We start from the raw sequence: 12,685 nt of genomic DNA on the forward strand, positions 1-12,685 counted from the left end.
AAGAAACCTGCCAACAGGCAATAGGGAGGGTGCTGGGTCTCCCATGACGGAACTATAAGAAAAAGAACTTACGGTAAGTAACAAAATTCTCTTTTTCTTTATCGTTCCTATGGGAGACCCAGACCATGGGACGTTCTAAAGCAGTCCATGGGTGGGAATAAACAGACAAACTGAGAAGCAGGCGAACCTAACTTCACAAATGGGCGACAGACGCCTGAAAGAAGCGTCTGCCAAAGCCCGCGTCTGCCAAAGCATGAGCATGCCTTGGGTAGTGCTTCGAAAAAGTATGCAGACTAATCAGAGTGGCAGTCTGACAGACCTGCTGAGCCGTAGCCTGGTGCCTGAAAGCCCAAAAGGCACCGACAGCTCTGATCAAGTGTGCCCTGATCCCCGGCGGGGAAGGCACTTGAGTACACTTGTAGGCATCGGAAATGGCCGACCTAAGCCAACGAACCAGGGTCGGCTTAGATGCCGAGAGACCGCTACGCTGACTAGTGGTCAGCACCAGAGAGAGGTGCACCGCCTAATAACGGCGGTGCGAGACACATAGATCCGGAGCGCCCGCACCAGATCCAGGATATGCAACGCTTTTTCAAAGCGATGAACAGGAGCCGGACAAAAGGAAGGCAGGAAAAATGCCCCGGTTAAGGTGGAAGCAGCAACCACCTTAGGGAGAAAGTCCGGAGTCAGACGGAGACCACCTTGTCTTGATGAAAAAAAACAAAAAAGGGGGTGACTCCGAAGAGAGTGCAGCCAAAACAGAGACTCTCTGGCGGGAAATTATGGCCACTAGAAAGACTACTTTCTGTGAAAGATGAAACAAAGAAACCTCCCTAAGAGGCTCAAAGGGGGGTTTCCGGAGGAAACCGTGAGGACCGGATTAAGGTCCCAGGGCTCCATAGGCCGCCGGTAAGGTGGAATGATGTGAGATGCGCCCTTGAAGGAGCGCACCGGAGCCAGCCGGACGATACGCCGCTGGCACACACTGACAGAGCCGAGACCTGTCCCTTAATGAGGGATAGTCCTAGCTGTAGACCGGACTGTGGAAGGGACAGGAGGGTCGGCAAGGCCAAAAGACACTTTGGAGCTCGAGTCATAGTGGAGATGACTTCAGGAGGGATACCAGAAGTCGTCAAGATCCAGGACTCAAGAGCTACGCCGTCAATCTGAGAGTCCAGAATTCTGGCGGAAAAATCGGACCTTTTGAGAGAAGGTCTGGACGGTCCGGAAGATGCCATGGCAACACTACGGACAGATGGAGCAGGTCAGGGTACCAAGCTTGCCTGGGTCAGTCTGGAGTATGAGAATGAGCCTACGGCCCACTTTACTGATCTTGCGCAGGACTCTGGACAAGAGCTAGAGGGTGAAACACGTAAGAGAGACGAAGCTGGGACCAAACATGAACCAGTGCGTCTGCCGCAAAACCTGAGGATCGTGGACCACGGTTGGACAGCTGAAATAGTCTGCCTCGCAGTTTTCACGTCTAGGATGTGGGCTGCGGATACGGTGGACTAGGAGTCCCTCGTCCACTGAAGAATGCGTTGAGCCGCCAACATTGCCAGGCGGCTGAGTGTCCCGCCCTGGAGTTGATGTAGGTAAACGCTGTCACGTTGTCCGACTGGACTCGAATGTGCCTAGCCGCCAACAGATGGTGAAAGGCTTAGAGAGCTAGAAATACAGCTCTGATTTCCAGCACATTGATCCAGAGGGCTGATTCGGACAGAGTCCAAGCGCCCTGCGCTCCACGGTGGAGATATACTGCTCCCAAGGCGGATAGACTAGCATCCTGGTGAGGATCACCCGGGACGGGGCCAGGAAGGAGCGTCCCTGAGACAGAGTGGCCGAAGCCACCACTGAAACGAGCCCCTGGTCTGTGGCGAAGCCACCACCCCGTGGAAGGAGGAAGTTCGCTTGTACAGCGGAAAACATCCAGCCTCAGAGGACGCAGGAGAAACTGGGCAAGGGAATCGCTTCCATTGACGCCACCATCTGACCAGTACCTGTATTCGGTGCCTGATAGAACGACGTCGACCGCCAGCGGATCACAAGTGCCGACAGTCTCGAATGGCGTCCCTGGGAACGGGAACTTCTGGTTCGAAGTCAGAGTGGACTTGGACAGAATGACAGGCCACCCGAATTGGTTAGAGTGGCGAGAGTGAGCGAAGCACTCTGCTAAGAGTCTGCACTGGATGAAGCCCCGACAAGAAGACCGTCCAGGGCAAAAGATCACTGCCAAACCCTAGAGGTGCAGGACCCTAATCACAGCTGCCCCAACCTTGAGAATACTCGAGGGGCCGTGGCTAACCCCAAGGGAAGAGCCACGAATTGGACCACTCCGATAGCAAAACGTAGCCAACGCTGGTGTGAAACTGCGATTGGCACCTGCAGATAGGCATCTCTGATGCCGATGGATGCTAGGGAATCTCCTTGGGTTATTGATTGATCCGGTGAAAAACACACGGAACAAGACCGAGACTCCATGTGAAAACGCCCCACCTGAACATGCTTGAAAAGCTTAAGATCCAGGTCGGAAGGCACCGCCCTCTTCGGGGACTAGGAATAGATTTAAGCAGAAATCTCAGAACCGTTCCCAGTCGGGAACCGGTACAATTATTCCATTGGCCCGCAATAATGCCACGGCCTGTGAGAAGGCGGCGGCCTTGGAGCCGGGGGGAGTTGACAGAAAAAAATCTGTTTGGCGGGTGGATAGAATTCTATCCTGTAGCCATGGGAGATATAATCCCGCACCCACTGAACGGAGACGTGTTAAAACCATATGTCGCCAAGTGGGAGAGCCTGCCACCGACCAAGGACGTTGTTGGCGTGGCTAGATAGCTCGGAGGAAGCTGACTCAGTGGCAGCATCTCCTGCGGTTTTCTGAAGACGCAGCTTCGAGCGCCATTTGGGCTTATGAACCTTGGCCGAGCTAGTGGACGAGGCCGAGGGCTTAGAGAACGATCAGATGGAGGAACGAAAAAAACGAAACCTCAACTGATTCCTGCCCTGGACAGGTTTCCTGGTTTAGGTTTGTGGCATGGAAGAACTCTTCCCGCCAAGAGCTTCCTTAATTTCATCCAGTTGGTTCCGAAGAGACTGGTCCCAACAAAAGGGAGCCCAGCAAGGAACCTCTATAGAGGCATCTGCCTTCCATTTCCGAAGCCACAGGAGCCTGCGGATAGCGAGGAAATTAGCCGAGGCCACCGCAGTGCGGTGTCCAGCATGGCAGACATGGCATAGGATGAAAAGACTGAAGTCTGGAAGTTCAGGCAACCATTTCGGGCATAGAGTCCCTGTGAGGGAATGCATCTCCTCTAGAGAAGCAGAGAAGGCTACAAAAAAACCCGCACTGCTGTAAAGCTGAGGAGAACGAAGCTCCTGCCGCCCCCATACAGATTTGGCCAGAAGGACAACCTGGCGGGCCGCAAAACCTTAAGTGAGGAGCCATCAGCCACTGACATAACGGTCCGGGCTGAACCACCTTTGGTGAATGAGCCCACTCCTTGACCACCACTGGTGGAAAGGGAAAACAGTCCTCAGAACCACGCTTCATGGGAAGCGACTGTCAGAGCGGACCCTGGGCTTGGTCACGGTGGCCTGAAAACTGGAGTGGTTAAGGAACACACTCCTTGTCCTGTTTAAGGTATACTGATGCCTTTCTGCCAGCGGGGAATACTCCCCTGATACAGGCGGATGGAGGTCCAGTACAAGTATAATGGACGCAATCCAATCATTAGCATCTGCGTCACCTACGGACGGATCAATGGTACATAAAGTAGCGTCCGAGCCCCTGGTAGAGACATCCTCCTCGTCCGGTGAGTCAGCTCGTGAATCAGAGCTGCGGGGCGGGGAAGGACAGGGGACCCTGCGTCTCCATGTCAGGAGGACGGGGTCTGAAACCAGAAGGAGAGTCCTCTGTGAGCTTTGCTGAGCGAACTGTAGCAGAAAACGCCCTGAGAAGGGGGCTAATGCATGCTCAGCAGATTCCGGGACAGCCGACCCCTGGAAAGAGCGGATTCTAGCCAAACCGGGGGTCAGCCACCGAAGCTGGAGCAGCTGGAGGGACCACTGATGAGCCTCCAGGCTGAGGGGCCACTGTGCTTATGAGCTCGGTACAGCCGTACGAGACTACATGCAGTGCATAATAAAAACAGCCTTGCAGCCTTGCTCTGATGTGAGACATGCTGCAGAGGTGGGGGCTCTGTCCTAGAATGGCCCCCAGCATATATAAACAGATAAAATAAGCAGCTGCACAAACCGGAGGTTGTGGCTGCCAGATCGTTTAAACAGACATTTCTGTGCCCTCCAGTCCCTCAGCCCAGGCCCCCACTTGTCACAATGTGGAATCTCTGTGCCTATGCAGGCACAGAGAACGCTGAGAAAATGGTGACCGGAGCGAGGAGAGGGGGCGGGGCCTACTCAGAGCGGCAAATGAGGTAGCCAGGGGAGGGAATCCTTCCTCAGTGAGGAGTGTCCCTTCCCTGTGCTGCACAGCCGCTGGGCGGAGCCACACTGCCCCTCTGCATGACTGACATGCAGAGGCAGTGGAAACCGAAACTAGGCCTCAGGCGAAGCCGGGGCCTAGATTTAAACATGCGGCCGGCGTGCAGGCACCATCGGCGCGGTTCTCCAGTGAAAACTGGAGAACCGGCCGGAAATGTTAACACAAACATAAAACACACTCTCCCCAATAAATAAAGTATAAAGGACCCCTGGAAAGACCACTTTCTGTGGTAAGAACGTCTCATATACTTAGCTTGTGAGACGCAGGTTGCCAGGTCCCTGGGGGGTGATCGCTCCGTCCAGCAGGATCCTGAAAAAGGGCTGCGGATGGAGACCGGTCTCCTGCAAAGCAGTGAGAACCGTGTTGGCTCCCACTTCAAGCCAGAGCCCCAGGGGATGGTGAAGGAGCGCGGCATGAGAAGGCTCCAGCCTTGGAAAATCAACCTTAACAGCACCGCCGACACAGTGGGGTGAGAAGGGACATGCCGGGAGTCCAGCTGGACCCGCTTTTCTTCCAAATCTTTGATCCAAAAGGAAAAATCAAAAATCAAAAATCAGAGAATGCATGTGTGTGTGACCTCCTGAAACACAAAGCATTGAACTGGCTAGGACTGGCTAGCAGGGGGTGTATATGCTAGGAGGGAGGAGCTACACGTTTTGAGTGTAGTACTTTGTGTGTCCTCCGGAGGCAGAAGCTATACACCCATGGTCTGGGTCTCCCATAGGAACGATAAAGAAATAACAATTGTGGTTGCATACCTTGCACATTCAAGCCACAGGATCCGGTCATATGCGGTTTGCGGTTTTTTGCCTACAGGCAAAAAACTGCTGATGTGAAAGCACCCTTACAAGAAAGCAATGAATACAACTCCAAACAATGCAAAAAGTTGTCTCTTTATGCCATGTTCCTCATCAATAACACAATCGTAAAAAACAAAATAGAAGAGTGTAAACCTCATCAAGAAGCAACACTCTCAGATGGACTTCGTGTAAGACTTACCCTTTTTATTCTTGATATTTACATCTGCGCCACTTTTAAGAAGTCTTGAGGTGCACTGCTTCATCCCCCTATATGCAGCACAGTGCAAAGGTGTGTTACCCATCTGGTCGGTGCAGTTGATGTCCGGTGGCTTCGCTCTGGCTAGCTAGAAAAAGCAACCACATTTCAGAATTATACATACATCTGGGTTCTCACTACATCTTGGTCATTGTTCAGGTACTATTCAGAACGGTATCCAGCCCTCTGATGGAGTCTTCAAATAGGCAGTTGGAGTGAAAAATACAAACAATGTTGAATATTTTGGACAAAACTGTAGTTCTCTATTGGGCCTGACAAAATTATATAAATAAATGGACACCACCAAAAGTATCAAATAGTATCAAAAGTTTTATTATTTTGGTATCAAACTGAAGTTAAAGGTTCTGTCTGGGGAATGACAATACATGTTTTTGTGTATTCAGATGGACGTTCCCAATGGGGTGTGCTGAGGAGGGACCATGGCGCAATCCTAATGTATCCACACAAAAAGAACCAAGTGCAGTGTGAGGCAAATCCTGGGATATGAAGAGGAATTATGATTTCCAGTCATAATCGCTCTCATCACTCCATGGCCGTGCCCCCTCCCTTCTTGTTCTCAATGTCCAACATCTTGGAAGGTGTCACATCCTAGCAACACATCCCATGGCCATCTCCTGTGATATGGAGATTAGATGATGTGGGAACAATGGACACAGGATGACTCCCTGCCGTGACCCTGTGGTAGGGGCTGCTATCTAATTTGCAAGCTTGGAAGTATCCAGACAGAACGACTCCAGTAAAATATGGTTCATATCTCGCAAGCCATATTTCCGATAAATATGGCAACCATAAAAATGGTGTCTCTGCATGCGGACGATGCTGGCACACCTTTTTTATGGGAGTAGGACATTGGGAAGTACCCCAGGCGTGATATCAGCCAATGGGGAACTAGTAGACAAGTCATGAGTCCTCTCGTTCTGTAGCTAAATTCATAACTGTCACAATGAGAGCGTTGGCGTCCGCCTACGACGCTCCCAGGCAAAGTTATGGCCCATATTCCATGTTGTGGATATTGTCCATAACTCCAGCCAGGGGTGGAGCAGTGCTCCCTCTGAGGTCACTAAGGTAGGAGGGGACCTGGATTTGCCCAGGTTGATAACCCTACTTCGGCCATTTTCCAGTGTTCTTTCGCTGGGGGTCACGTGTAGGAAACATCTGTGGGAAAGATCCTGGAAACCTGGTCTACAGCGCCCCCCTGTGGCCAGACGCACAAGGTAACTGCTGGAACTGTGTATGCCTGTTTGTAAACCATGCTTTATCTGTAACTGTACTCTGACCTATGTATATTCTGTAGATCCCCTATTGTATATATTGTAGTTTCTAGTGTGCTTTAGGCTGATTAAATTATATAATTAATCTTGGGCTGTTCTGTTATCTCGATCTTGAATCCCACGTCTGTGTGTTCGGCTAATAGTTACCGTGAAGCGGTTGGTGGCAGCGAGTTGTGCCAAGGATTATTGTGGGGAGGCCAGTGAGATTCGGGGAGGTTTTATATATTCCGCCCGCGGAGGTCGGGGGAATATATACCCTACTCTCACCGGGGACCCTTCAATAATCGGCATAAGTAGTATAGCGGCCTCCTTGCTTATTGTCGGGCAATTCCATAATTGGCCTGACTATAAGAGGGGCGCTAGAGAGCGCGTCACGTGCTCTGTCTGTCGGTCGGGAGGTATAAAGGAGGGGTGACCCCCACTTGTTACCCCCCGATTGTGACGTACTGGTAGCCAGCGCGGGGGATTTCTGAGTGACCCCCCCGGTGGTTCGTGACATGCAGGCATCAAAAATATTCTACGGTGGCACAGGGCATTGAAGGACTGTGCCCTCAAACTTCAAATTAGCCAGTTACTGCATGTAATTTTATTCCTGTTTAGTTCTTACCAGTCAATCAGTATACTTGATGAGCTAAAAAAAATAAAATAAAATAAAAAAAAATATATAAAAATAAAATGTGACCACAGCGGCAGAAAAAAAAAAAAAAATGTTATGTGGTCTGACTACACGACTTACTAGTGCAGATAGTGTTGCAAGATTTCCTTCTCTAGCGGCGCCCAGAAGTATCTCTTCGAGTTTTCTTTCCTGTGTTCGTTGAGCGGCTGATTACACAATGAGATACAAAAGATTCATGAGACTTAATAAAACAAAAGTAACCATCTCCCAAGAACACATTCACGCTAAAGGCTATGGTGCAATTTTTTCATGCTATACAACAGCTTTAGCACTCCACATTAGATTTTCCTTGAGAGAAATGGAGACAAGCTAGAACGAAAATGCAACAAATAGGCCAAGCTGAAGTTAAAAGAAAAAACAAAAAACAGCAACAAGCCAAAATCAAAAGTGAATATATACCACAACCCTACCCACTAACATGCATATTATATATATATATATATATATATATATATACATACATACATACACACACACACAATATTATATTATATATATACACACACACACAATATTATAATATATATATATATATATATATATATATATATATATATATATATATATATATATATATATATATATATATATATATATATATATATATATATATATATATACATATATATATACACACACACATTATATATATTATATATATATATATATATATATATATATATATATATATATATATATATATATATATATATATATATATACATATATATATATACACACATACATATACATACATATACATACATATACATACATATACATACATACATATATATACTAGAAGGTGGCCCGATTCTACGCATCGGGTATTCTAGAATTTACGTATTGTGTAGTTCATGTATGATTTTTGTTATATATATATAACGGTGTTGTATGTGTGTTGCGTGTGTTGCGTTGTTTGTGGAGCGCTGTGTGTCTGTAGCGTTGTGTGTGTGTGTGTGTTGTGCGGTTTGTGTGTGTGTGGTGTGTTTTGGGGGGAGGTATGTTTTGAGCAATGTGTGTGTTGTGCAGTATGTGCGTATATTTGTGTGTGCAGCGTTGTCTGTGTGTGTGGTTGTCTGTGTAGGGCGTTGTTTGTGATTCCTAGTATGTGTGTGTTGTGCAGTGCGCGTGTGTGTGTTGGGGGGAGGTGTGCACCTCCCATCGTGCTCTATCCCCCATGCTGCGCACCCCCCATCGTGCTGCATCCCCCATGCTGCGCACTCCCAAACGTGCTCCATCCGCCATGCTGCGCACTCCCAAACGTGGTCCATCTGCCATGCTGCGCACTCCCAAACGTGCTCCATCCGCCATACTGCGCACTCCCCATCGTGCTGCATCCCCCATGCTGCGCACTCCCAAACGTGCTCCATCCGCCATGCTGCGCACTCCCAAACGTGCTCTATCCGCCATGCTGCACACTCCCAAACGTGCTCCATCCGCCATGCTGCGCACTCCCAAACGTGCTCCATCCGCCATGCTGCGCACCCCCTATCATGCTCCATCCGCCATGCTGCGCACTCCCAAACGTGCTCCACCCGCCATGCTGCGCACTCCCAAACGTGCTCCATCCGCCATGCTGCGCACTCCCAAACGTGCTCCATCCGCCATGCTGCGCACTCCCAAACGTGGTCCATCCGCCATGCTGCGCACTCCCAAACGTGCTCCATCCGCCATGCTGCACACTCCCAAACGTGCTCCATCCGCCATGCTGCACACTCCCAAACGTGCTCCATCCGCCATGCTGCGCACTCCCAAACGTGCTCCATCCGCCATACTGCGCACTCCCAAACGTGCTCCATCCGCCATACTGCGCACTCCCAAACGTGCTCCATCCGCCATACTGCGCACTCCCCATCGTGCACCATCCGGCATGCTGCGCACTCCCAAACGTGCTCCATCCGCCATGCTGCGCACTCCCAAACGTGCTCCATCCGCCATGCTGCGCACTCCCAAACGTGCTCCATCCGCCATGCTGCGCACTCCCAAACGTGCTCCATCCGCCATGCTGCGCACTCCCAAACGTGGTCCATCCGCCATGCTGCGCACTCCCAAACGTGCTCCATCCGCCATGCTGCGCACTCCCAAACGTGCTCCATCCGCCATACTGGAGCACTTTTGGGAGTGTGCAGCATGGCGGATAGAGCACGATGGGGAGTGCGCAGCATGGCGGATGGAGCACGTTTGGGAGTGCGCAGCATGGGGGATGGAGCACGTTTGGGAGTGTGCAGCATGGCGGATAGAGCACGATGGGGAGTGCGCAGTATGGCGGATGGAGCACGTTTGGGAGTGCGCAGCATGGCGGATGGAGCACGATGGGGAGTGCGCAGTATGGCGGATGGAGCACGTTTGCTCAGCCTCTCTCCTTCCAGCCTCCCTCAGCATCAGCCTCCCCCTCCCAGCCTTCCCCAAGATCAGCCTCTCTGCTCCCAGCCTCCTCCAGCACGCCGTGCTCCTCTGCCGACACTCACCCACACCCGATCGCATCCACTCACCCACACAACCGATCGCATCCACTCACCCACACAACCGATCGCAGCCACTCACACACACCCGATCGCATACACTCACACACACCCGATCGCATACACTCATACACACCCGATCGCATACACTCACACACACAGACACTGACGATATTGCACATACGCGCTGATACTCACAACATCCGGGGATATCACATGCTTCTGGCCATGTGATCCTCCGTCAGGTCCTGGAAGCTCACAGCACAATATCGCCGCCGAGAAGCAAGCGATATCCCAGGATGTTGTGAGTATGTGGATGCGATGTGATGTGTGAGGTGTGTGTGAGTGTGATCTGATTTGTGTGTGTGTGTGCTGTTATGTGTGTGTATGTTCCGCAGCTGCAGGACCTTGATGTGTGGATGCGATGTGATGTGTGTGTGAGGTGTGTATGAGAGTGAGTGTGAGCCGGTGTACACTGGTAACTATGATACACATCGGGTAACTAAGGGACCTTAGTTACCCGATGTGTATAATGGTTACCAGCTTTCACGGCCTCCGTTAAGATCCCAGCATCGCAAGGTTATGTGTGGCGCTGCCGGGATCCTGACGGAGCCGGTGTAGAAGCAAGCGATATCCCAGCATGGTGTGTGTGAGAGTGAGTGTGAGAGTGAGTGTGATCTGATGTGTGTGTGTACTCACCTGGGAATCGGAGCTCCGTGTCAGTTGGGCCAGAGCGAGCGTGCATTGCGTGAGGGGGGCGGGGCCTGCAGAGAGCCGGGGCGAGAGGCCAATCCGTGTGGGGGGGCGGGGCCATGGCGAGCCCAGTGGCCAATCAGCTTTGTGTCACCGTAAGGACACAATTTCGGAGCATGACAGACAGACAGACAGAATAAGGCAATTATATATATAGATATATATACATACATACATACATACATACATACATACATACATACATATATATATATATATATATATATATATATATATATATATATATATATATACATACACACACACACACACACACACACACACACACACACACACACACATATATATATATATCCACACACACACACACACACACACACACACAAGAAGGTGGCCCGATTCTACGCATCGGGTATTCTAGAATTTACGTATTGTGTAGTTCATGTATGATTTTTGAGATAGATAGATAGATAGATAGATAGATAGATATATATGTTGTTGTGTGTAGTTACCAAGTGTTTGTGTAGGGCGCTGTACATGTTCTGGGTGTTGTCTCGGTGTGATGGGGGGTGAGAGCGGTGTTTGTGTGTTGCGTTGTTTGTGGAGCGCTGTGTTTCTGTAGCGTTGTGTGTGTTGCGCGGTTTGTGTGTGTGTGTGTGCTGTGTTTTGGGGGGAGGTATGTTTTGTGCAATGTGTGTGTTGTGCGGTATGTGCGTATATTTGTGTGTGCAGCGTTGTCTGTGTGTGGGTGTCTGTGTAGGGCAGTTTGTGGTTCCCAGTGTGTGTGTGTGTGTGTGTGTGTGGTGTGTTGTGCAGTGGCGCGCAGCTGTGTGTGTGTGTGTGTTGGGGGGAGGTGTGCACTTCCCATCGTGCTCCATCCCCTATGCTGCGCACCCCCCATCGTGCTCCATCTCCCATCCTGCGCACTCCCCAAACGTGCTCCATCCGCCATGCTGCGCACTCCCAAACGTGCTCCATCCGCCATACTCCGCACTCCCCATCGTGCTCCATCCCCCATGCAGCACACTCCCCATCGTGCTCCATCTCCCATGCTGCGCACTCCCCAACGTGCTCCATCCGCCATGATGCGCCAGCATCAGCCTCTCTACCCGCAGCATCAGCCTCTCTGCCCGCAGCATCAGCCTCTCTGTCCCCAGCATCAGCCTCTCTGTCCCCAGCATCAGCCTCTCTGTCCCCAGCATCAGCCTCTCTGTCCCCAGCATCAGCCTCTCTCATCCCAGCATCAGCCTCTCTCATCCCAGCATCAGCCTCTCTCATCCCAGCATCAGCCTCTCTCATCCCAGCATCAGCCTCTCTCATCCCAGCATCAGCCTCTCTCATCCCAGCATCAGCCTCTCCATCCCAGCCTTCCCCAGCATCAGCCTCTCTGTCCCCAGCATCAGCCTCTCTGTCCCCAGCATCAGCCTCTCTGTCCCCAGCATCAGCCTCTCTGTCCCCAGCATCAGCCTCTCTGTCCCCAGCATCAGCCTCTCTGTCCCCAGCATCAGCCTCTCTGTCCCCAGCATCAGCCTCTCTGTCCCCAGCATCAGCCTCTCTGTCCCCAGCATCAGCCTCTCTGTCCCCAGCATCAGCCTCACCATCCCAGCCTTCCCCAGGATCAGCCTCTCTCCTCCCAGCCTCCTCCAGCACGCCATGCTCCTCTGCCGACACTCACAGATCCGATCGCATACACTCACACACACCCGATCGCATACACTCACACACACCCGATCGCATACACTCACGTACACACACATTGACGATATTGCACATACGCGCTCATACTCGCAACATCCGGAGATACCACATGCTTCTGGCCATGTGATCCTCCGGCAGGTCCTGGAAGGTCACAACAGCACAGTATCGAGGCCGAGAAGCAAGCGATATCGCCGGATGCTGTGAGTGTGTGGCTGCGATATGTGTGTGAGGTGTGTGTGAGGTGTTTGTGAGAGTGAGTGTGATCTGATGTGTGTGTATGTGT

At 51.1% G+C, this 12,685-nt stretch overlaps 1 protein-coding gene across 3 annotated transcripts in view; it reads right to left on the reverse strand.

Annotated features, from left to right (window-relative positions):
* OSBPL1A (oxysterol binding protein like 1A) overlaps positions 1-12,685 on the reverse strand; it is a 316,689-nt gene that overhangs the window by 196,942 nt on the left and 107,062 nt on the right. For all 3 annotated transcript variants that reach the window (XM_075353345.1, XM_075353346.1, XM_075353347.1), the window contains 2 exons: positions 7,586-7,671; positions 5,501-5,645 (listed from right to left, as the gene is read on the reverse strand). In XM_075353345.1, the coding sequence (XP_075209460.1) occupies positions 5,501-5,645; positions 7,586-7,671 (231 nt within the window). The remainder of the gene's footprint in view (positions 1-5,500; positions 5,646-7,585; positions 7,672-12,685) is intronic.

The sequence above is a fragment of the Anomaloglossus baeobatrachus genome, chromosome 6 (genome assembly GCF_048569485.1).
Source record: "Anomaloglossus baeobatrachus isolate aAnoBae1 chromosome 6, aAnoBae1.hap1, whole genome shotgun sequence".
Classification (NCBI taxonomy): Eukaryota; Metazoa; Chordata; class Amphibia; order Anura; family Aromobatidae; genus Anomaloglossus; species Anomaloglossus baeobatrachus.